The sequence below is a fragment of the Rhipicephalus sanguineus genome, chromosome 7 (assembly GCF_013339695.2).
Source record: "Rhipicephalus sanguineus isolate Rsan-2018 chromosome 7, BIME_Rsan_1.4, whole genome shotgun sequence".
Taxonomy (NCBI): domain Eukaryota; kingdom Metazoa; phylum Arthropoda; class Arachnida; order Ixodida; family Ixodidae; genus Rhipicephalus; species Rhipicephalus sanguineus.
In genome coordinates this window covers 123,340,594-123,366,419 of record NC_051182.1, presented here as the reverse complement: position 1 = coordinate 123,366,419, position 25,826 = coordinate 123,340,594, and the positions used below count along the sequence as shown (strand labels likewise).

The following is a 25,826-nucleotide window of genomic DNA, read 5'->3' as shown; positions in this document are numbered from 1 at the left end:
CCACGTGACTATACTGGCCTCGGCAAGACAATCTGCTCTGACGCCGCCCCTCCTGCCCTGCAGGACCCCAGTGCGCGGTGCCTCTTGGGTATAGGATTAGGCCCCCGTAGCAGACCCAAGCACGGGGAGCCAACCAAAAGAAGCGCTTGCCCGTCACGTGACTGGGGCCTATTTCTCCCTTAAGGTTCATATTTGACTAGTATTAAAAAATGTCATGTGACGCCCCCTCAGTGTTTTTCCTTCCTCCATGGATGAAGGATTGTACACGTGGCTGCGCTTTGCATGGTGGCCGATTCACTAGATGGCGCTGCGGTCGCTGCAAATCGGCGTACGGTCTCCTCATCCGCTCGCTTTGCCATTTCGTGTTGTCGGCAATACAAGGCGTTTCACGTACCGCACTCAGAGGCAGTTAATGCTCTCGCCTATACGGATCCGAAGAATTGCTCGGGAACACCGATTGTTCGTTCGCTAAATATGAGACGTGGCTACCAGGTGGCGCAAGCAGCGAGTCTCAACAGCGCAGTGTTGAAGTGTACAGAACCATCCTTTTGAATGACGTCGCCAGGACAGACATATTTTTAAGCAACACTGAAAAGAATATGCCAGTTTGTTCTCTTAATTAGTGACGTGTTTGGAAGTTCCCATTGCGCATTCGCGATTTATCGAGGCCTACTATAACCCGCATCTGTTTCGCCTGAGCAATAAGTATAACCTGCGCATAAACGCAGAGCTGTAGGAGCTGTAACAAAAAAAAAGCAACATTAAACAACGAAGAGTAGTACAGACAACATATAGCCCGAATGATGCCACGTAGGCACTAAGATTCATTATTCACAAGAGCAAGAGTCACATGATGCGTGGCAAGGTATTACATAATATTCAAGAGTCCCGGAAAAATACGGGTGGTAGAATCCATCTATGTTCTATAATTAATGCAGTAATTGCCTACTTCGAAGATTGTGAGGAACTAACAAGATCGTTCAATTTGCTACCTATATGTTACTAAAGTAGCTGATCATGTTAATTAGCACAGACGTCCTGTCCATGTCCGTATCGTTACTCAGATTCTTTATTCCCGCTTCAAAACTACTACTTACAGTAGGAAAATTGATGTAACTTATGTAATTAATTGATGATGATGATAATAGGAATATGATCTGATCGAATACTGCAACAAAACATGGTTAATTATAGAATCGCTGGTTCGCGGGGCGGGGCTCTCGTGGGGCGCCGGATGTGATCTACGTAGATGGCATTGAGGAAGTAGAAGATGATGATGATTACGGCGACAATTAAAAGCAGAAGTGTTAAGATGGCGGAAAGCACGACTCACAGGAGACTCCTGTAGCGGAAGAAGCTGGCAATGGAGGGCATAGTGATGATGGACGCCTGGTAGGCTTTAAAGTCGGGACAATCCAGAATGAGCGGCTTCGCTTCCGAACTTATCTTCACCCTAAAACTTCCACGTTAGAAGTGTGGCGGCAAGCACACGCTTATATATCTATCCGCTGCCTTCTACCCGTGTTTACGAAATGTCGAAGCTGTGGGAAAAAAAAAAGAAAGTGACGCACTACCATTGTCACGTCAATAGGGGGAAGACGCACTTGAGACACGACGCACGTTTTGATTGAGAGCGCGCACCAAGAGCGCTTTGCAATTCTAAGCTCACGCGCAGGCGTCCTAATTGATGTAAAATTGTAAACAAGCGCTGTAAGGATTTCTCCCGGCTAATGCTGGAAACAGTAATTGCGTCCATCGGAAAGCTCTTTTTTGTATTGACGCTCGCTGGTACATGATGACGCAGGCACATCGTGCGTCTTCCTTCGTTCGCTGATATCATTGTCTCTCTCTATCTCTCTCTCTTTATTTTTGTCTATCACCACTAGACGAAAACAAGCGTTAGAATGGTTCTGGGTTCGCTTCATCTCGCGTTAGAAGCAAGCACGTGGTTTTGAATATCTGATGACGCCGTATTCACGAGCATTTTTTACTAATCATTGAAGCAGTTTGTTTTGTTAGTTACGTCGGCGCCTTGCCGTGGTACTTATGAAAATTAAGGTTGAGTCCAACAAAAATAGTTGCAGCTGCCACCGTGGAAAATCACCCGATTCACGTCCATGTGACTGACTCATTCCTCAACTGCGAAGAAAGAACAAATTACGGAGAGATTTGTTATTGGTCTCGGGAAATTATGTTTTTCTAGAACTGATAGATCAAAACAGAGTAAAGTTTTACCTAAGCCATTCTAATCTGAGAAACAAAAAAGATTCGTTAAAGTATCAGTTAACAGGAGCATGAGCGCACTAGTTTTTTTCGCCCAATTTTTCAGTCGTAATTTAAGCGGACTCTTCAACGAATTTTGGTTCTTCAGCAGCGTGTACACAGAAATTGAACGAAATTGTAGGCTCCAACAACGTCACAATATTCACAGAATTAACTTTAATATGAACACTGCTGTGTCTCCCGTCTGCCGCTGTGGTACAGTGGGTACGCTGCTCGGGCTGCTGAGCCGAAGGTCGCTGCTTCGATCCCTGCCGCGGCGGTCGAACTTTGACAGATGCGAAATGCTATAGGCCCGTGTACAGCCGTCAGCACGCTTAACACGAACGCTCCGCAGCATGTCCCGAAAAGGTTTGCTTGACGTAGCTTTGACGAAGCTTGACGTAGCTTTGGGTTCTGTTGCCAAGGATGTTACCAATACATGCCCACATACAATCCAAGCATACCGAAATATTATCTGGGCGACTGCGCCCAGCACTTCGCAGCTGGCATCAGTCAAACTAGTCCATGCCTCGTTGCGGAGCGTTAGTGTTAAGCGTGCTGACGACTGTACTGTGCGATGTCAGTGCACGTTAAGGGACACCAGATGGCTGAAATTTCCGGGGCCCTCCCCTGTGGGGTGGCTCATAAACCACATCGTGGTCTTGTCACGCGGAACCGCAGGTATTATTACTACTTTGCTGTGTTTACCTACCTATGTTTGCATTTACACATTTCGACGCTTGCGTATATGAAACATCTAAAAGTGATGTTTCCGAAAAGCCCTGCGGGGCACTTTCATAAATAACGCTGGCTTGATTGGCGCAGCTACCGTCGTGTCTTGAAAACGTTCGCAAAAAAAAAAAAAAAAAACGAATGCTGACTCACTCCCCAGTTCATTCAACTGAAACCTTTCGCACGCATGCAAAAACAAGCTCCAGAGAGTCTAGACGGGAGACGAGTTCGCCGTGGTTGAACTATTCCGGCAAGTTCACTAAAGCCAGATTTTACAGTGTAAGCTGCGTACATCAAGAATTTATCGGAGAGAGGTTCTTATTTGTCAACAATGAGCGTGATCTCACCCTCGGCGCCTCACTGCCTTTCCAGCGAATGCCATTTTGTCATTATAAGCAAGTGATTGCAGCAAGTAGACTCACACGCAGCGCGTCTTTATGTTAAGAAAGTCATTGCTGGGCTAGTTGGTTCGCAACTCTAAACTGCAGAGCGCAAATAAAGTACGGACTGCACGGGACAGAGCAGAAGACGTAGAGCACTGCACAAGTGCCAACTTGCAACTGTCTTTATTGTGAAAAACTTTCCTATATATGCACATTCTACAGCCAGCATGCGCAAGCGCACTGCCCATCATAGCCACAAAGCGGACATGTGCTCCGAATACAGCTATCAACATCAAATGTAAAAAGGCGAAGCTTCCACTAAGCCTCGCAAGGCTTTGAACAGCGAAACTGGACGATTCTGAAGACTAATCTGGTTGCTTCTAGGTTGTTTCTAGGACTTAACTAGGTGATGCAGGTTCTAGGTTGCTTCCAGGTTGTTGCTAGGCTTGAGCTAGGTGATGCTAGGTTTTTTCTACGTTGATTCTCAGCGCAGCGAGGTCCGACTTAAACCAGAGGCTCGACACGGTAGTTGAAACTCCAGAGACAGAAACTCGTGCTGAAACGAAGCGTTCGCACCTGTCATCGATCTACGGGCACCATTGGGCAACACGGGCTAACTGTTGCCTTCTTCATTTTTAGTGGACCAGTGGTGAGTAGTGGGATTTACCCAACTTGTGTGGCACATACCCGTTTATGATTATGATAGTTTTCTAGATCGACTCACAAGGAACGATTTGCTAAACAACTTTCCTGTAGAAAATTGCTTTACTTTGTTACCCAATGTCACGGAAGGGCCACTGACACAATCACTTCCTTTCTTTGTGAAACGGTACGCTTCCATAATTTCTCTGGTTCGCATAGGTTCACAGCTGCAGTGGCTTATCGAACCATCGACCCCGAAGTTTTGTCTAACTCGAGCTCGGAATCTTAGAGTTACGTAGGGCATCAAAGACGACGTCGAATAGCAAGTGTCACAATGGTTAGGCATACTTAGGTAACGCCAGGAAAGTTTAGCTGAAGTTAGGGCTTCCTGATTGAGGAAAAGACCAGGGTGGAGCACATTTTCGCAAGTTCATCAAGTGTGTGTCTGCTTGTACCGAAGCCCGAAAATGGCCGAGGACACAGAAGGGCAGCATATTTGTCCAGCAAGAACTATAGAAGGCGTCGACCTGTCAAAAACATTTCAGCGCATGGTAGAAACAAATGGTCAGCAATCCAGACAAAATAGGTGCGTTGATAGTACTTCGAAAGAATCGGACACGCTGCCGACGTAAGTAACAAAATGTTAGAGAAATAGTGCATTGTATAAAGAAATCAAAGTATCAGAATGAGATAGCCAGTGTAGTAGTGAGCAGAGGATAAAATAACATCCGGTTTTGTCAAAAAAGTCAGAGTTTCGCCACAAAAGCGAAGCAATGAATGCGATAGCAGCAAACTCGAATGCTATACGAAGTGAGGCTAGCAGCGAACGGAATCAGGATCCATACTCGCGTACCTGCTCAAAACGCTGGCCTAAGAGAACACGACCGTTCCTGCGCGAAGCGCTTTTCTTGCTGTCGTCTCAATGCAAAGTAAGCGGCGAGATCACATCGCGTGTGAAGGTAGCAGCTGTCTACTCGTGTCTGCCGAGAAAGCGCGCCCGAGCGCGCCCTTTTGATCAAAATTCGCTGTTGTGAACCTGGCGACGCAGTCCCCTTACCGACACCCCTTCATGCTCCTTCGCCCGACAGAGCCTTCTTCACCCGACCGCGGATTTCATCTCTGCTTAAGCCGCGTCCGTCTACAGCCTTCGCAAGCTTTCACTCGCACGTAGAACATACGACTCGCGGAGTGATGGTATCGATTTCGACTTTATACAGAACATGACGGCGACGGCAAAAGTGCGCCTCGAGTGTCCATATAATTGTTACGCAATAAACGGCTAGGGGGCTGCTCGTCGACGTCCCCACGTAAGAAGGTGGTGCCAATAAACATAGTCGTCACCATCTTCATTATTACCGATATCATAAACAGGCCCTACGCAACCCAAACGAACACCTAAGGGCCCGTACACGTCGGCGTCCCCACATTCCCTCTTCGTAAGAGACAGAGAATAAGAATAAAAGAAAGGCGGGGAGGTTAACCAGGGTTGAGCACGGTAGGCGTAAGAAATCTGATTACCAGCACGTAGGTCTCTTTCCACAGCATTTTTCAGTGTCACCGATACGTGGCGTTATCGTGTGCGGCGAAACGTGGCACGGGGCTCTGGATGACAGCGTCAGTCACAAACGCTTTTGTCACTACTTTGATGTGTCTGAATTATATCTGGAAGGTCGTGTATCGCAGAAAGCAATCGCTCAACCACACCGCTGTCGGATACAACTTACATTATGCTCTTTGTACGCAGTCACAGCTTTATGACTGCTATCGGCGAGTTACGGAATGCGTTCCTCGCCTTAAACCACTGCTCGCAGTTGTGCCAGCGCCCATCCTTCAAAAGAGAACGACGCGTTCTGGAAGCTAAACTCCGTCGCCGTGATGGGAGACCACTTTCGAAAGAAAACATCCTGGAACCTTGACCTAGGCTGTCGTACATTCACAAGGCCACAAACGCCAAGTTATGCTTCCTGAAGTTGAAAGGACTTCATGAACCTTTTGGAAATACGAGCACGTGTTCGTGTTTTGTGTGTTTACACCAACAGGCTATTTGTTATTCTTCCTGGACTTCTTTTTTTATCTGGTATAATATTCTTTTTTTTTCTCCCCACGTGTAGGGTAGCCAAGCGAGCACGTACTTGGGTTGATGTCCCAGCATTTTCTCGTGCGTTTCTTTTTGTCGCTCTCTTTTATATGCTGTATTCCCGTGTATTCTGATGAAAGCTTCGATAACACAGTGTGTGGTATTTTTCTTGCGTGGTATCTATAGTCATTCACTCTAAATCTCAAACCTTGTCTATGGCATTTTGACTTGTTAATCCCATGAGCTAAGCATTGTGCGGGGCTACACGATGCATAAACTGCCAGAAAAAAAAAATGGCCGACCCCTCGGTCATAGGAATAGGTATAACACAAAAGTGAAACGTGCCTTCATAATTGTAGTTGACCGTTTTTGTGCATTGATATATGAGAGCTTGCACAGTGTCTATTGGTGTTTCGCTAATAGCACCGGTAAACACAAGCAAGGACGCACGAAACGAACGCAAAAGTATACTCAGGACGAGCGCGAACTAACACCTGTCACAGTTGATACATTTTTGTGTCTAAGCAGCACGCTCCATTCGCAAACGCGGCCGCTGCAGCGGGTGAAGTGATCTAGGTGTGTTCTGTAACTTACGCAACCTTGGCGGTTAACGTGCAAGATGTACGAACCGCCCCCATCACGAGCAAAGCGCGCGCGCACGGGTGACCACGACCTGTAGGGCAAAGTACCGGTGCTTATATACAGGTAGCAGGTGCGCGCGCATCACAACGAGCGGGGTGACCACGACTTTTAAAGCGCGCTCTTCGCGCACTTCGAGCCATCTCGCTGGTGATAAGGAGAACACGCTGAAGTGCCACCGAGCTCTGAGTACCGCCAGCGGTAAATGGTGTGTATAAATAGCTCGCCGTTAGTGTGTTGAAGAACGTACGTTCTGCGACCTAGTCGCTCAGCGCCGCGCGCTGTGGAGCGGTGGATCGTGGTTTGATTCCCAGCGACGGAGCTTTTTCGTCTACTTTTGTTTCTCGTTCTCATCTGTTAGGGTACATCTTACAACGTCATATCCGTGACGGAAATATGTCAGTGAAGTCTTGGTAGACCGCGGCATAAAACACTTGCTTAACCATAAATAACTCCTCCAGACGGTCAACCTGCTAGATGAAACTGTGTCATCATAGCGTATTGTCCAAAACGTGTCATGCCAGTATGTTTCATGTTGGCAATTATTATTCTTATTTTATCCATGAAAAAGAGCGTAGACAGGCTCGCAATAAAGTAAATTAGCCAACAGAACAAGATTGTTCATATTTAGAGGCACGTAATCCAACTATTGTCAACTGGCAGAAAAGAACAACGCTCTGCGTCCCTATGTTGGCATAACCGTCAATCATATCCATATTATCTGCAACGTGCAGTGAAATAAAATTGAAAACGCAGGACATACAAAATCAAACCATCTAGTATGCATGAGAACTTTAACGACATCACTACTTATCAATCTTCATAGTTCCTGACTCACAGGCGATACTACAGTCCATGATTCATGTGCAGCGTGTATCATCACAATAACAAATTGGCTACGAGAAAAAGCAGGAAGAAAGGAAGAAAAGACAACCCTAATGATCCGTTCCGTCTGCCATTCCAGTAATTGCATACGTTTCCGTAAGGTTCTTAGAGAAGTATGTGGAAAATTTGGATGACGCTTGAGCCTCGCCTTCAAGAGTAGAACGCAATAGCGTAATCGGGCCAAGTGTGCATCGTCTTGAACGTTGTCGCAAGAAAGTAACGTTTGCGTGCGTAACATTGGCCGTTTCAAACTATCCAAGAATATCTACTAGATGTACTTACGGTTGCTAAGTGCCCACTAAGCCATTATTCTTCCTTGTGGAAACTGGCGACCTACTCACTACTCGTCCCTACGGTGCCACGAGCGCCTGCGCAGCTGCACACTTTGTAATGGGTGGGCAGTTTCAAACCACCCTCACGTTGCGCAATTCAGTTGTTTTTACACCTGGTGCGATTCTAGGATTCTACCACGCAACATTACATGCGTCAAGAGACTCCACCCATTATATGACATTCGTAGAGCTTTTTTTTGTGTGTGAAGCCATTTCAAGTACTGGAATGGCTCTGTGGTAGTAGAACACCTGCTTGCCACACAGAAGGCCTCGGTTCGGTTCTCACTCGGGCCGAAGATCTTTATTATTTTGAAGGCGAAAACCTTATATGCCCCAGTAAACACGAAATTTGACCGTCGGCGTCCCACGTCGTCGGAGACGTCGGGGACGGGTGGTACAGAAGATCATCATCACGTGATAATGTCACCAAATGACGTCATCATGACCTAACGGATAGCAAAAATTTGTGAAGTCATGATGACGTCAGAAATTCTGGCATGACATCATGCGACGTAACGCCACATAATGCCGTTGAAGCGCCCTCCTTCGGGAGGCGAACAGAACCGGAGTGGGCGCGAATTCAAGAAAGAAAAATAAAGAAGGAGCTGTGCAGTGGCACGTGAAGCCACGGCTCGTGTTCCCTGCTGGCGTCGATTCTGGTTCAGCCGCCTGGTTCCTTTGCTCCTGTGGCATAAGCCTACGCCGCCATCGCATAACATCGTAGCTTGGTCAAAGGTATTCTGATCACAGAGGCCGTGCAAAACCAGGTGAGATGCCTCCTATCCCGGAGGCAGTGCGAAACCACGCAGGTGCAGAAAGCTTTCGGAGGGTGGCGGGGCAGGATAAATACATATAGCGAACCTACATGACCAGCCGTTCATGGAGGCTCCCTAACACATCGACTGAGAAGAAAAAGAAGGTGGCTTTCGCCTTCGAGTCGTCTTAGGTGAATGCACAAGGAACCCTGTGATATTTTTTTACTAACACGAAAGTATCTTATGCCGCGCCCGTCAAGAATTCAATGACGTATTTCCGTCACGGATATGAAGTTGATAAAAACTAGAAGAAAAAGTTCCGGCGCCGGGAATTAAACTTACGACCTTGCGGCGCGCGACGGTAAGCGCCCGGCGCTTTACCGACTTGCCGCAGAGGCACATGCACGACACTCCACAAACGCGCCTTATATATCTCACGCCTCTCGTATCTCGCACATATTCTCTCTCTCTCTCGCTCGCTGCTTTCTGTTGGCGGGGCTAGGTGGGGCAGGGCGGGGTGGTGCCGCCGTCTGTGAGCGAAGTGGAGTAATGCGTCATGACACTAGCGCCGCTGGGAACGATTCGGTGACGATGCAGCTAGAGCATCTCCTCCGAGATTGCTCGCAATCTCTGAGGTCATGGTTCAAGCGTCTCGATACCAGCGAAGAACACTGGCCGCGCTGTTATCGGGGAGTCGCCCTGGACGCAGTGACGTTCTTTGCCTTTCGGTTCGTGTGAGCGTGTGACGGCTCGTTGTCGAAGTAGTGCAGCTTCCACATGTGCCAATGGTGCTTCTCAGTCGCCGACTGCTTCGAGTGCGATAGCACCAACAAATAAACCTGCTGCAATAAGCGCTGCAGAAAGGCAACAGTGTCGGTTGGCGAATGCAGCGCCTTGGTGAAGCGAGACAGAAGCCAGCGAGACGTGGAACGCCTGCGGGTGTCCGCGGCTCAAGCTACGAACCTGTGCCTCCCGTGTTGCAGTGTACGCATGAGCAGAGGCGTAGGTTACCCTAATACTCGGGAGCGCACACCGTGCCCTTTCTCACCTTAATTGACAACAATTTGAAGAAGTGCATTTCGAGTACCAGTGTTTATCATGTGCTTGTTGATGTCATCTTTGTGCGCGATTCACGATAGGCTGTGTCCAGGTATATGTTAACGACTAAAACTACCACAACCGTTAAATCATGATCGTGAGCATTAGTCGTAGCGATGGAGATGTGCCACTAGGCGTAAACGTGGCTGCATCCACGTCAAACGGCACTATAGCTGTAAAACACCCATAGAAATTGTACAAGCTCTCATATATTACTACTCTCATTAAGCTCTCAATAAGATAGGTTTAACTTTCGTGTTATACCGATTCCTATGACAGAGGGACCAGCCATGTTTATTTTCCTCCATCTCCAACTTTCGCTTAAGGACGACGCTTACTTCTCGCTGACAACCATCGACGCAGACACCGGAATTCACGTGAAACGAGCTATTTACCGCTATCGCGTGAATTCCATAGTAAAAGATACGGAATTACTGGTATGGCATACGGGCGTGTCGGTGGGGTAAAAAGGTCGACGAGACGCGCGGCCGGTTTGCTACACTGCACTGGGGGAAAGGGATTTAAGTTATAACAAGAAAGAAACAAAATGCGGTTGTTATCGACGTGGAACATGTGAGCCGATGCATTACAAGCCTACAATCAGCTACCGAGACGAAGGTTGCTTACTGCCTACCTGAGACACATTCGTCAAGCTCATGGCAATGAGGTAACCGATATAAAGTTGGACGTATATTCTGGTTCCGGCTAGACTCTTAACCAGAGTTGTACTTCAACTACGATTTTTACTCTGTGAGTTTTACCCTTCTAGCAAGTGCTGCTCGTAAAAAATGGTGGAGAAATTACAGAAAAATATAAGTTAGTCTTAAGCGCTGCGGGGGAACAAACGCAACACCTGCACTCTTCTACGCAGATGGATGGATGGATTGAAAACTTCATGGAAATGAAAAATAAAGGCACCAAAGTTATATTTTACTTCGGAAAATTACTTCTCTAGTTCACATTGAAGTGAAGTCGTTAAAGACGGTTTATATGGCTCAGAAAAGACCGAGACCTTTTCTAGTCATTTGCTTCGAAGTGAGTCACGAGCATTTTTCGCTGATGAAAGCATCTGTTGAAATAGCATTTATCTGCTTCTTAATTGCTGCATAGTTTGTTATTTTTCAAATAATTTTTATCACAAGGTACAATCAAGTATATTACCATTTGAAGTTGTTCAGTGGAAATAAATACATATTGGTGGCTAGAAAATAAAAAAGAGGGAAAAAAAAACCTCGGCACCATCCACTGGATGAGGTTGCTTGACCAGCGGTATGACGGGTGCGAATTCCCAGCGGTATGACGGGTGATATGACCGGTGCGAATGCCCTTTCGGAGTTGTCTAAGTGACAACTCCGAAAGGCGTAGAGTTTTATTGTAAAGTGCGCGCTTCGCTCGAATGCTGTTTTCCGGAGTCATCGACAATGCGTCATCCTTCTAGCGTTCGTCAGCTTCGTGAACGGCCCCTTAGCGATGGAGAATGGCCTGACGTAGTGATAGGAATGATAGGTGATCACATCGAGAATGTTATGCGGCCCATTAACGATGCAGATAGTCGTAACAAAGAAATAGGCGGGAGGGCCGATCGCATCGAGAATGTTATGCGGTCCCTTAACGATGGAGATAGGCGTAACGAAGAGGTAGGTGGGATGGCTGACCACATCGAGAATGTTGTGTGGCCCCTTGATAATAGAGATAGGCGCAACGAAGAGATAGGCGGGATGGCCGGTCGCATCGAGAATGTTATGCGGCCCCTTAACAATAGGGGTATGCGTAACGAAGAGGTAGGTGGGATGGCCGATCACATCGAGAATGTTATGCGGCCCCTTAAAGATGGAGAAGGGCGTAAGGTGAGCTAAGCTGGATGGTTGATGGCATGGAGAATGTCATGTGGCCCCTTAACGATGGAGAGAGGCGTAACGGAGACAGGCGGGAAGGGTGATCGCATCGAAAATGTTGTGCGGCCCCTTAATAATGGAGATAGGCGTAACGAAGAGATAGGCCGCATGAGTGATCGCATCGAGAATATTATTGTGGAATGACTTATAGTCAGATGCAACTTAAGATGTTCGGAAATGTCCCGCCCATACGCCAAAGCGCTACAGCCGCTCGCCTCGGTGACTAAAGTAATAGTCCCGCTCATGCACTCGGTAATGTTCTCCGAAGGCGGAGTGACCTGCCTTCGGACGCTATCCAGACTGACGTCTCATGACGTCAGTCTGGATAGCGTGTCCATTGGCGCAGCCTTCCGCGCTTCCGCATTTGAGCAGGAAATACCACACATCGGCTTATCGGAAGTAAACAAAACAGAAAAAAGAAACGGCTGATGGGAAGTGGGATGCAAATCTAATAGCGGGTGTTTGTTCGTAGAATAAAGAGGGAGCAAGGAGATAACAAACATGATGGGCAATATCCTTTCAACAAAATAATGTTTACGCCCGAAGCACCGCACGAGCGTGTTTCGACTAGTTCGCCCATGTACAAAATATGAATCGTCCAGAGCATAGCCTTCGAGAATGCACGCGCTGGCACGCGTGAGTCACCAGGGATAGACGTAAAAACGCATGACCTTTATCAAGTGACATTATAAGAAAAGCCAAGGTTAGATGACTCGCCCTTCGGGAAGCAGAAGCTGTTGATGTCACTCCGCTAATTAATTCCAAATGTCTAAAGTCATCAAAACATATCACAAGGAGGGACCTTGCGGCTCTCTTTCTTTTGCGGCAGGCGAATTCGACTTTTAGGGTAATCGTGGATAAACATTGAAGGAAAGTTTTAAAATATTGACATCATGGGAAAGATATCGTAAAAAAAGCGTTGTAATGTTGACACTCCAAATTTATGAGATGAAGTAATCAAGATTTCCTTCGGTTGTGTTGATTGCCGTTTTGCGCAGGCTTTCATACGAAGGAAAAACGTTCAATTTGCACAATAAATAAATGAACAACAAGAAGAAACGTTTTGCCATCGCAGTATGAGTAAACGACAACACTAACTCCACACTTCAACTACTCGTGAAGTAATGAACTTACGCCGTGTGGGGCCTGCAATAATGTGCTCTGCCGCTAGGAAACCAAAGCAGCTTAAGTCCTTCAGGAGCATTTAGTGAGTAACTATTGGAACAGAGCCGAGATTACGTTTTCTTTTATGCGACCTTATTATTGGACAACACGTTAACTGGAAAGATACGTAGCCTAGCATGTTTTTTGATTAACCATACGGTTTCTAGAAGACAGCATACAATGATGTCTGACTACTCAAGACGGTACAAACAGGCTATCTAGCTCCGCCAGAATAGAAATAAAGAAATAATCAGCGCGCCTATGACACTGGCCCGATATACAATTCGGAGGAGGCTAACTATCGTATGTAGAGAGACAGAAAAGTAATGCAGGATGACATGGAGGTTAACCGGAAGATGAATATCCGGTTTGCTACCCTGTACTGCGCAAGGGCTAAGGAGGAAACGTAAAAGTAAGGAAGAAAGAATGAGAAAGAGAGTAAGCTTAGCGTTGTGTGAAGCGATTGAAGGAGCGTTTGAAGCGCTTGAGTCATTTGCTATTCCCATAATTCCTGGTATAGCAGAACGACCGTAGCGCCAACGCATCCTCTGGTCAGTTCTGAGGTAATCTCTGTGGGCTACGTGTCCCTGCGGTCACACCGAGGTACAGCAGCTTTGGCCTTGCACATTTCCTTCAGTTAATCTGTCCGTGCTCGTGGCGGACCACAGGTGGACATGACTAATCCAATGTTCTTCATTGCGACCTCCTTTGTGTACTGCCTATGCGTCTCCCTCGTTAACGTCAATCAACTCCTCAACGCGAAGGTGAATTCAATGTCCATCAAAAATTAACTGTAGTCAAATCAACTATGTTCATCGAAATCTACCACGACGTTCTCGGCCCGTGAACTTCATGCAGGGCGATGCCCAGGCTCCTCTGACGAAGGCCGTGCCTTAACGTGATTACCACCGAAACTCATTGACGCAGAACAAGGGATCCTCTCCTCATTACGGCCAGGCCACCAAGAGATTTATATGCGATGACTCGACTGCTAAATCTTGCTGGAAAGTTTATCGTGTAAATTTGCCCTCTAAGGTTCCTGCGCGCAACGACGTTAAAGTCTGCTGACGTCATGAGCTCCGGGGCCAGTTCTGGCCGTGGGCCACCGTATAATAAACATCCGTCTCATGTTATTGGTCGCAGGAGGGGAGAGGGTGAATGACAGAATGTCAACAGATGCATGACGTTCGAAGTTCTCCGAACTAGCTTTGCAGTGAATAGCCGAAATTAGTGAAAATGACGAACTGGTACTGCGTCAATGAAAGATTTCGCGAAGTTCGCCGAGCTAATAGCAATGGCCCGTATTCACGCACACGATTTACGTTCAAGATGTGCGTAAGAGAGTTCTGACGCTGGTAGAAATATTAGTAATGCAGGCCGGTCAACAGCAAGTAGCTTGCAGTTACGCAGGAAGAGCTTTCTGAATTTGGACCCAGAATAGTCCTTGCGGCTGAGCAGCCAGCCACTGACAACGTCTTACGCTACCACACCCAAGATAACGTATATACCAAAAGTCACAGGTCCTCATGTGCTGAAGATTATCTGGATTGATTCTCTTCTGAACAACAAAAAGCAATAATAAATGTAGCCACTTCATGGCGAATATAAGCAAACAGCGCCAAAACACGAGGTCTAAAGAAGACTAAGAAGGACTGGACACAACATGAGCGCCGTCTTGTGCCCAGCCTTGCTCACCCAACTCCTCCTTTTCTTGCGCTGTTTGCTTATATTTCCCATGTATCAATACGAGCTCGCCAAGTTCTCAATCCTAAACGTTTCCCCTCAAGGGCGACGCAATGAATGCGATAGCAAAAAGCTAGAATGTTACACTCACTAAGGCTAGGAGCTAACTTCTTCAGCGTGCGACCTGGCGCAACTCAACAAAACGTCGACGTAACGAAACAGCGCCGCTCAGTCGAGCGAAGCGATGTACGTGCTGTCTATCGCTTTAAGTAAAACTCAGTGGGGAGAACTATCACGTACAAAGGTATGAGCCGTTTGCTGATCCTTGTCGAGATCGCGCGTACGCGACCGCGCCCGCTCGGTTAGTGTACGCAGTTCCTGCCGGATCCAGGCAGCCCCATCCCTCCATGATCCTCCAAGCGCATTTCGCGCTTCGGGAGAACGACGGCGCGCTTCCTCTCCGCTTGAGGAGCGATTGTGGGCTTCCCTTCCACGCTTTCACTCGCACCCAGAACGTACTACGCGTGGGGTAGTGTTATCGCGAACAAAGCAACGACCAGCATTAGTTAGACTCTAGTGGTTTGTAGAAGCTAGTGATAGCTATTACAGGTATTGCGCGTAGTTCCTAATTCTTTCACAGTTGAACGTGTGTGTTCTATTTTACCCGGTCTTACGCTGTTTTAAGCATTTTACGTCACGTGAATTACACTTCTAACGTCTTGTTTTCTGGGAAAGAATTCTAGATCCCGCAGATATGTGAAACAATAGTAGGGATAGGTACATATCTTACATCCAGACGCAACAGTCTTAGTAGTTGTAGTGGTCGTATACACTGCGAACGAATTCCAGTTCCCTCCCTGTCCTTCCATTTACCTCGTCCTCCTCTTCAGTTTCTCACCACTAACGCGGCGAGACACGCGAAGCAACCAGCCATCCTGGATCGTGCAGCCCGTTGCACCTGCCTTAAATTATCGACAAGGTGAGTAGCGTGGGCCGCTTTATGCGCTCATCATCGCTGAGGCCCCGTTCACACTTGAGCTCGAAGCAGGCGAAAGCGGCAAAACGGACTAAAAATCCGCTCGCTTTGTCGCCTAAGCGGAAAACGAGGCGGAGAGCACGATCGGTGTACGACCGGTTTGCTTTTTCGCCACGGAAAGCGGAAAGCCTTTCCCCTTCACCGGAAACTGTACTATGCCTGCACCAGCATATGCACCACGTGATGTAAACGTCTGACCGCAAATGCTTATTGGCGGCCAAGGCTTCGGCGGTGATTTTCATGGGCCCACTCACGAACTATTCGTTGCTGCCTCTACAAGGACGCGTTCTTCAAGGACTTGATTTAGATCAAGAGTGCCGAGAGGACGGGAATAGGCGAAGGGCTGGCAGCAGTGCGTTGGCGTGCCGCAAGTGTCTCACTTTTGCACAGCTGAGAGAAACTAGGACCGCCGCTACAGAATTGTCCGCTTACGTAGCTCCTGCTGGTGCGCCTTCTGAAAGCAAGTGCTTCAAGATATAAAAAATATTTCTCCCCCGTGTTCTAGGTCCTCAGCAAGAATTTCGTTTGAAATGAAAAGCTCAGAAATGCGGAGAAGTATCATGCATTCACTTTATTTGCCAACGAAGAGTAGGTAGGTGCGACCACGGCGGCGGAATAACTACGGCCAGTACCTTGGCGTGGGCTAGTTGGTTCATTGTCTAACTTGTTAGGAAGTGGCAGCGCAAGGAACACTCGTTCAAAGAAGCATAGTAGACGCTGCGGGCATGGCTTGTTCAGTGCACGTAGCGACTACTGTTGCTTTGTCCGTGCGTTCCTTGAGCTGCTACTTCTTAAGAAGGAACACGCGAATACCTTGAACGAGCTCCCGCTGCTTTTATAGTGTGAACGCTGCCGGAGAGCGGCGCAGTGTCCGCGGCAGGATCGACTACAGGTTGGAGGAGGCGGGTGGTCACATGACACTTTTTCCCCTCTCGCACGCTCTCTAATCCCTTTCTCTTCCACTGCACGCGGGATGATGGCCTGAGTGTATCGGTTGAGGTGTCCTCATTTGAGAGACAGTTATCGTGCACTCCACACCCAATTTTCATTTCCATTTCCTGCTTCCTTTTAAGAATCATCCCCCCCTCCCCCGTCAAGCCGCTATCTTCGTCGGTTCACCCTCGGAGTGCCCTCCTGCACACACAGTGCGATCATATATCGATTTTTCTTTATAGAGATCATGCCAACAAGTGGGAATTCGCGAGTAGCAGCCGAACTGATACCGGAGTCAAACGCGATGAACAGGGGACTGAAATCTGGTTGACCATGTTTAGCTGGCTTTGTTACAGTGCAATCATGCGGAAACAAAACAAACGTTATGTCATCATCCGTCGCCGCGGTAGTACTGTTTATTGTGACGTTATCTATAGCTGTATATCTTGGTTCTGTAGAATAGACGGTCATGTGGCTACAAAAGTGTTTTCTATTTTAACTTCCGCTACGTGCATCCAGGCGTCTCTGTCATCTAGATAAGAATTGGTTTTTTGTGTTTTGCTTTCTTTGCGTGTACCGTGAGTAACAGCTTTATCGAAACGGCTACACTTGCGCGTAGGTTGAAATTTTTGTATTTTGTTCCCAAACCAAAGTATTATCAAGCAGAACAACGTGCCACAATGCCAACCTCTTTAAAGAGGCACTGGGTGTTTTTAAGCAGAACGTGAGTATCAGAATGCGCAAGAAAGCTATTGCATGTTTTACATTGTCAGTAAAATCGACAAGAACTACGGAGACCACGCCTTTTTGTACGCACAAAGAATAAAAGACAAATAAACCATTGTTTGCGTGTTCAAGAGCGGGAGTAACACACCACTGGAAGCGCGCAGTATTGCGCATGCCCAGCCAACAACTGTTCGCAATAATCCGTGTAAGAATGCGAATGCCGTAGAACTGGATACCTACCTTTTTGTGCAATCTTGGAAGAATAATAGGAGCTGAAAGTTCATTCCAACCATCCGTCTTTTGACGCGGGTTTAAGTTAAGTAAGTCAATTCTAAGAAATACGGCCGAAATGTTGTTGCTATATATATATATTTCGCTATTTTCAGACGACAGTTTCAGGAGAATTCAATGCTTATACGTTAAAGAGGTAAACGATGAAATTTCGTGCAATACCATACGTAGGACTCATCGCTGGACAACGCTGTACGATCCTGCACAGGTGTCTTATGATGGACACACTCACAGCAGTTTTCAGACAACTGGCGACGCATTTAGAAGCGGGCAATACAGTGCTCGGCTGCTGAAACGCGCTACTCAGAGCGCGTGGCTTCTGGCACTGAAGATGACGGCGAGGGCGACAGCGTTCGTGACACGTGGTGAATGCATCCGTGGAGAACCGTTCAGTCTGTGGTTCTTGGTGGCTCCGGCGGAGCGCTGCATCCCATTTATTCACAACGCTGCGCTCGCGTGCCGCACAGCGCGAATCGGCTGGAGCTGGTGACCGTGGGTTACGATAGAGTCACTGTATATGCTACCTTTAGGTAGCAGAGTAGCGCATAGGTCCGGCTAGCAACCACAGCTATGCGGTGAAGTCGCACTCCATTTTTGCAGGCGACATGCCTACCGCGTCGCCGATAAACATGTTTGGCGTGTCGAAGGCCGGCGATAAACATTGGCTGTCGATGACTAGTGTTAATTGAGTGAGCTGCAGCGGCGGCGTCGAGAGATACAAAAATTGGCCCGAGCGTCAGCTTCTCAGCAATGCATGGTTGCTAGCGGCGTTTGGAAAACAGATGCGCCACTCTGCTACCTAAAGGTAGCATATACAGTAACTCTAGGTTACGAAGGATCGCAGCGCTCGTGCCGGCGCCACCGAGAACCACAGACTGAACGGCCGTCTACCGGATGCAGTCACCATGTGCTACGGACGCTGTCACCCTCATCATCACACTCACCGCCAACAGCCACGCGCTCCGAGCATCGCGTCTAAATCGCCCAGAGCTCTACAAGCGTCGCCGTCTGGCGGCACAACGAGACACTAGGCGCGTGCCATCTGTGAGGGATTAGTCACGCTTGATTCTCCCCACCGACGCGATGAGTCACAGCATACGTTACAGTGGTATAATTAGAAGTTATCCTAGAGATAGCTACGCGGGCACAGAATGAAATGTCAGATGTCTGAGATTCTGAGCAATGCTTCTCATCGACAGCGATGATTCACTCACACTTCGTTTAATGACACGCCTTAACGATGTGCATGCCGATGCTGAGAGATCAATAAGCGTCGAACTGTTTTGCCTCAGGATCTTTAGAAATGACAGGTGTCCCTGCTTGGTATTCACGCTGGTATATCTGGTAGACACGTGCTGCAGTTACTGAGAACTGCGCAGCCTATCTTGTCTGCACTAATTGTTTACACACACACACGCACACACACACACACACACACACACACACACACACACACACACACACACACACACACACACACACATTTTTTTTTTCTCCGACGAAACGAATAGACCGTCATTGTTCTGCATACAGTAACATTGAGCTTTGTTCTGCTGGTAGGGAAGGAGTGTTATCGTAGTTGGGACGTAATCATATTCCAAGTGATTGTGGAGAGATTCTTTTTGTCATACGTTGGTCTACAAGATTTCATCGAACTCACTTTAAACACACCAACGACCATTTTGTTAACTGTGTCACGATTTATGTCACTAAATTAAGGCAAAGAACGTGTTAGTAGGGTTTTAATACACCTTGAGCGCGCGGAACTTTCTAGCAACACGCGAATTAGGGTTTATACAGCACACATCCGGTTTGGTTTACATTATACTACACCACGCCCACCTCGGTCCTTCTACGCAGTGAAGCAAAGCGAGAAGCTACGGTAACATATGCTAACGTTGCTGGCGTTCCACGCGTCGAGCTGCGAGACACGCAACGCAAGCGTACAAGTGAACAAATAAAAACCAAAAAGAAGTAATTCGCATCTGCTATGAAACCTACCCGAAGACTGACCATCTCCGGAAATTCGTCGGCTCCATGAACACCCCGCAGGCCTCATTCGTGGTGAGGAAGAACAGAGGATCCGTGACGCCCAGCTCTTCGACAACGTTTGCTCTCCTAAAAAAGCCACGTCCTTCTTGGTCTTTGTCCCAGGGAACAGAGCCACTTTTCTATCGGTCACTGTTGAGACCTAATGCTTCCAAGATGCGATGCCGTCACGCGCGTGTTCTTGATAGCATCACCGACACAAGTACTGTGCGTACGTCACACGGCAGGCGGCATGACTAATTCTACAGTCGGTGAGACATCGCACGGAGCGCCCTTTCTTCCGTCGCACCTGTGTTTTCTGGAGCACGAGCGTCAACATCGGGCGCCGTTTTCTTTGTCTTTCTTTCTTTCTTTCTTTCTTTCTTTCTTTCTTTCTTTCTTTCTTTCTTTCTTTCTTCTTTCTTTCTTTCTTTCTTCTCTTTCTTTCTTTCTTTCTTTCTTTCTTTCTTCTTTCTTTTTCCCATTCTCTCTCTCTCTCTATCTGTATCTGGCCTCTTCGTTTTAGCCGTTCCGTGTAGCTTGCTGCGTATTAAGCTACGGGATCGAGCGCCTGCCGTGGTGCCCTCTTGAGTGTCTCTCCTCCGCTCCATTTCACTCGCCTTCTCTCCTCTTCTCTCCTCTTTACTCGAAGTCCTCGGTTTGCTCGGCGCCGTTTCTTCCTTTATCGACGAAAAGCGCGGTCACGCAAATGCCGGGGACTGTTCAACCACACGGTGTTTCTTGTGTCGACACACATTTAAAATAGAAACTCTAAAATGTTTTCCGGTGAAACCAGGTGCTTTGACTGCGCAACGTGCTTCGCTCTCGTCTCAGTGGCGGGCTGTTTGTTGTTTCTGGCGCGTGCGAGGCGTTTGTTGTTGCTAAAGACACGTGGGTTATTAGCATCTTGAATGCTTAGTGCGCGATCGCATTTCACGCCGCAATGTGTACTTTATTCTTTCTTTCTTTCTTTTCTGCACATGTAGTTTTTGTTTTGACTAACGACTCGTCTAGGTATAACATCTTCAAAACTCTTCCGCTAAGAATGTTCTCGTTTCTTCTACGTTCGACTGTGCGTGTTATCGTGTGCGCGGAATACGAGAATATACGACCCGATGTTACGTATAATTCAGTAATATTCGTTCCTGACCCCTGCGTTTGTTCTCTACCGCTCAGGTGGGCGACCAATAGATGAATATTCACATTTTAAATGACGAAGTAGGACTTGCTGCGATAAACAAGTCCAAACAAAGCTTTAATTGCGCAGCTACGGCCATTTTTCAAGTTAAAGCACGGTAAACACAAGCTAACGCAAATTCGTGCATTCATGGCATTCACGCGCCCCTCAGTGAACTCAGACACGCGAAAGCGTCACGCTTAACTGTGCATACTGCTATTACGAGTCTAACGCTTAACCAGTTTCTGACCAGTACTGAAGAACCAACTCTGAGGAATGATATGAATACTGGCAACTGAGTGCATAGCATTGGGAACGGTGATGGTTTGTACTGAAAAGGGTGCGCTTAAAAATGCATGTCATGATTTATCAATTGAGTATACAGCGATACCATTATATATTAGTTTTAATGCAGACCATGATACTGTTGTAAAAATTAAATGCACCCAGTATAGTGACATAGATCATCAATGCAATCTAGCATATAGGCTTACTTTTGATACACAAGTTGAGTCCTAGACACATTTGTCGGGAACGAAAAATTTCAAAGTAGAATATATTTTTGCAAGGGACATACTTCGGACCACTAATTACGTGGTTGCCAGCGGTCGTTTAAGCACGAAATAAAGTTGAAAGACAAAACTTCGCAGACATTGCGCATGTTGGCTGAAAAAAGAACAAAGACATCCTTTTTTAGTTAACCCTAACTTGTTCTTATTTTAAATGTCCACGACTGTATGTCCTAACATATATAGAGGCTATTCCTATTTTAATAAAGACGATGCAACGTCAGTGGCATATCGGTTTTGTACCGATTAAGTTTCTAGCAATGAATGACGGCGTATGCTAAATTCAGTTTTTTGGGGCAGCTCAGATATACGAGCATAACGAGCGACAAAATGACAACCGACGCGAAATCGGTGTCGCATGACGCGTTCGGTTTTTTCGGCGTCACTCAAAACGTACAACTTGTCTACGACTTCCGCGAATGTATCGTAACTGTACGCCCAGACGTGACACACGCGATACGGCAACCTGTTGCAGGCACTCATGTGCCAGTGGCCTATTAACGAGTTGGATGAGTCACGAAACACTCCAATACACAAAAAAAAAACGAATGCAGGAATTTGATGATGACGTCTGCGGCGTTTTATTATCCCCGCCAGCTCAACGGCCGTTTTTCCCAAGTGACAGGTGGGTAAGCGACCTCAATTTCAGCGTTTCTGTAACACTATCCTGCATTGAAAAATTATGATGACATTTTTTTAAGCTTTCTGTAAAACAAAGAGGGCGCCTCTTCCGAAGACCAGAACTGTTCGCTAACTTGTCGTGCTTTTCAGCGTGCCTAGTTGGTAGGAGAACAAGGCTTAACGAGACTTCAGAGACCACATACACTGTAATGTATTTCAGTGTTAAGTATTTTCACATTAAAAAAAAACTTCAGTGGCCCTTCCCCTATCGGCACAATGGTGAAAAGCGAAGCTTGGCATGTGCGAACCCGACCTACTACTTTTTTTTCTGTCTATCGCATCGCGCAATGCTCCCTCCTAACTTCTTACTTCCTTCATGCCGGGCATTGGACCTTCCTCCCCGTGCACAGCGCTTCAGTTGCTACAGGCAGCAACGACGGTCATGCGGTCATATCCAGGCAACAATGAAATGTCCTGACGCGAAGTGTCTAGTGACATCGATAAAAGTTCAGATTGCCGCATCAGAAACCGCTGATCGCCAACGAACTCAGGATCGAGAGAGCATCGGCTATTGAAAAAACGGCGCATACAAATACACATGTGAACGGCGCACCGTGAAGAGCCGCATTTCTGTACGCTCGCCGGCGCCGGCGTTATCGCGTAGGACGCCTCTGCCGCCACCGAAATCTAACTCACAACAAGCTTCGCTTGAAAGGACATAACATATGACGTCGCATTTCTTTTAAAGACGATAGTCTTTCTTGGGGAACTTAAACGCAGAAATCTTGGTCTGTCTCTCTGTCTGTCGGTCCTTCTCTCGGTCTATCACGCGATTGAGCCACCAGGCCAAGATTTAAGCACCCGCTGAACGCCAAGCCATCTTGAACTGGTAGCCGCGTTCGTACTTGTGAACACTGTCGATCAAAAAGCAAATATTACGCCTATTTGAGGCGCTACATCAATACATAGGTATTAGGTGGTGTGTTCCTTTACTATAAAATGCATAGATACGTAGTTCTAAAGACCCTAGTGTCTCTTAGGCTGCGCCAAACATGGCAGTGTTTCTTAGGCTGCGCTGAAACGGCGCAGAAACGGCCGACAGAAAAAAAAAAATGGCCGGAAGAAGACCATCGTCTTTCGACGACATTTGCAGCGAAGCACGAAGAAACGCGGCCAATTTTTACATCTTATTTTTTAGCGTGCACACAACGTTTGCGTATTTCACACGTTTGGAAATAGCGCCGGCTCTATTGATTGTTTCTTTTCAGCTGGAAAGACAGCAATGATATATCATATTTATGAGAACGAGGATGTGACATAGATACGACGACGCATTTCGGTTTAGAAGTCGCTCATTGGCAAATAGCGCGCAGATATGCTCTCTTACGCAGAGACAAAGAACGCGTGAAGCAAAACAACAATGCCCACGTGTGCGCCTAATGTTCAACACATGCATCTGTTTCTTTGGCTTAGTCGCATTGAAAGAGCGTCATAGGCGCTTTCTTGGAATGCCCGTGCAAATAAACAGGTCGAAATATTCGACGTACAAATACGTACATATCTTCGGAGTGCGTCTGGCGCCTGCTAAATTGCGAACATTTTCTGCCGTCCGGGAATATTAATCTTGGTGACGTTTTTCGGCATAGTAAGCAGCACCATACCGAACGCACTGTGTTCTAAGCTACATGCCCTCTAGCACAGCTCTTTGAATCGCGTCGCTTTTCAATCGCTTCGAAGCGCGTCGTTTTCACCAACATACGAGTATCACATTGCTAGCAATCTGTAGCTAGGAAAGTGCTAACTTCACAATCAACCATGCCATTGCCGTCAAAGTTCCCAAATTTCGAGACAGTGTTTTACGTCATTACAATATTTTTTCATTGTGTCAGCGTGACATTCAATCATTATCTAATATTGTTGGGGTTTTGCGACCCAAAACAACTACGTCATTATGAGAGACGCAGTATTGGAGGGGTCTGCTAATTCCGACCACCTAGGATTCTTCGAGGTGAGCCTAATTCTGAGCACGCTGGCATCTAGCCTTCTCCCTCCATCCAAATGCAGACGAGATTCGATCCCGCGAACTTCAGCCCAATCTTTCATTGTGAAACGGCTCTTAGTGACGACTTACCAATTCTTTTTGTCGTAACGCATTCGGCTCTATGACGTCCACTTGTACTCCGTGCCGAGATCAGATCACCTGGTCCAGTTGATCTAGCGTCCGGTCCTCGTTGAGGGCCGCTTTTTTGCAGGGCTTGTTTTCTTCCTTCTAGTCAGACGTATCCCTTGTCCACGGAGACTTGCACCAATGTTCCTTACTGTCGACTCAGAAACGGTTAACACTGTCCGGCGATATACGAACAGCTGAGTGAAAATCGAAACTAGGTGCGATCCCTGTCAAGCTCGGTGCTCCGCAACGGCTCACGATGTGGTTTCTTCGCCGTTCCGAACAATCGACGGTCGGAGCGAGCCGGAGCGCGCCGTTTATATACGACGCGGCCGGGATCGAAGCACGCGCCCGCGTGATCTCTTTCCCGCCGTTTTCATCTCTCTCTATCCATCATTCTCCCCTCCTCTCCTTCCTTTTGGCTCTGCCTTTCCGACGTCATCACTCTCTCCCGACGGGGCACACAGGAGCGCTCGCGTGTCCGTCCTCGTGAGCCGACCTGTTGCTTAACGAAGACCCGCGGTCCCTCCCCGTTCGTCTCCGCCGTTTCCCACTTCTCCCTTAACCTCCTCTCCATTCTCTCTCGCTCTTTCTCCCTCGGAGGCGCGCTTCCCTAACACGTGTTTTTCTACCTCCCAACATTCGTAACACTCAGTCGTCTTCACTGGGTCGCACGCGTGCTTGGTGTCCGCTTGCAAACATCTCGTGACTCTTACATGCGCCCTGTACACCTTGTCAACGGAGGCTCCCTGGGCGCCGCTATGATCGTCTCTGGGCTGTTGTTAATACGCGTCACCCTTCCAGAAATGCGCTGCCGAGGCTGTGACGTCAGCTTTTGTACACCCGTGCAACAGTCCAGAAAGGAGGTGATCCTTCTCTTGGGCGAAGAGGTCCGTGCTCATAAACCGAAGAGGCCCCTGCTGATTTGGTCCAGTCTCCGCAGGTGGTCGCTCTATTTGCATGTGACCGTGAGGCTACGGGGTCGGTTGCGTGAGGAACGGAAAACAGCAAGCCTTTCATGAAAACAGCATCGATTACCGTTATCCACCGGCATCATATTAAGGCGATAGCCTTAGATGCCTCACCAAACGCGAAAAGTGACCGTCGTCAACGGTGGCGTCAGCCCGAATCACCCAATAAGTCATCATCATGTGATGAGTCTCCATATGCATAACGGCAAGTCTCCCCCAAAATTTGTGACGTTACTACGACGTCACGTCACATGACGACGTCATCACGTGACGTCGTCGTTTGGTCAAAAGGCGGGCCGATCAAGGAGGCACTGCAAGACCCCCCGTGAGGTGCAGGAAGCTTGCAAATGCCTCCGATCCCTGAGCCAGTGCAAAACCACGTTGGGTGCTGAGAAAAAGAAGGTGGCTTTTGCCGTTACAGTCGTCTTAGGCAAATGCGTAAGGGACCGTGTGTTATCCGCCGCCATCTTATTTTGCCCTCCCTGTCTTCTCTTCCGACAACCGGTCGCGCTGGAGTTCTTGACCTTGAACAGCGGCCCCCAATCAACGGCCAGCGCGAGATAACAGGAAAGTCGGGTTGCGCAATGGTCGCATCACAGCCGGCCTGTGAATGAGAATGCGAATGCGAAGGTGTTGCGTTAGTTCGCGTTAATGCACTTCTTTTCGTCCCCTTTTGTGGAACTTCTTCGGCAAATACTCGTAATCAAAGGGACAGACTGATGGGCTAGTTTTTGGGCTTTGCTTGTGGGCACCCAGCAAC

General features: G+C 47.6%; 1 protein-coding gene across 7 annotated transcripts in view; it reads right to left on the bottom strand.

Annotated features, from left to right (window-relative positions):
- Positions 1-24,361, bottom strand: part of LOC119399828 (GTP-binding protein Rhes) — a 222,785-nt gene extending 198,424 nt beyond the window's left edge. For 4 of the 7 annotated variants that reach the window (XM_049417854.1, XM_049417856.1, XM_049417855.1 and 1 more), the window contains exon 1: positions 1,334-1,478. In XM_049417854.1, the coding sequence (XP_049273811.1) occupies positions 1,334-1,374 (41 nt within the window). In that variant the 5' untranslated portion in view covers positions 1,375-1,478. Of the gene's footprint in view, positions 1-1,333; positions 1,479-19,534; positions 19,813-24,059 lie in introns of those variants that run through there. The other 3 variants (XM_037666683.2, XM_037666684.2, XM_037666682.2) reach the window with 3 other exon arrangements.
- Between the last annotated feature and the right edge of the window lie 1,465 nt (positions 24,362-25,826).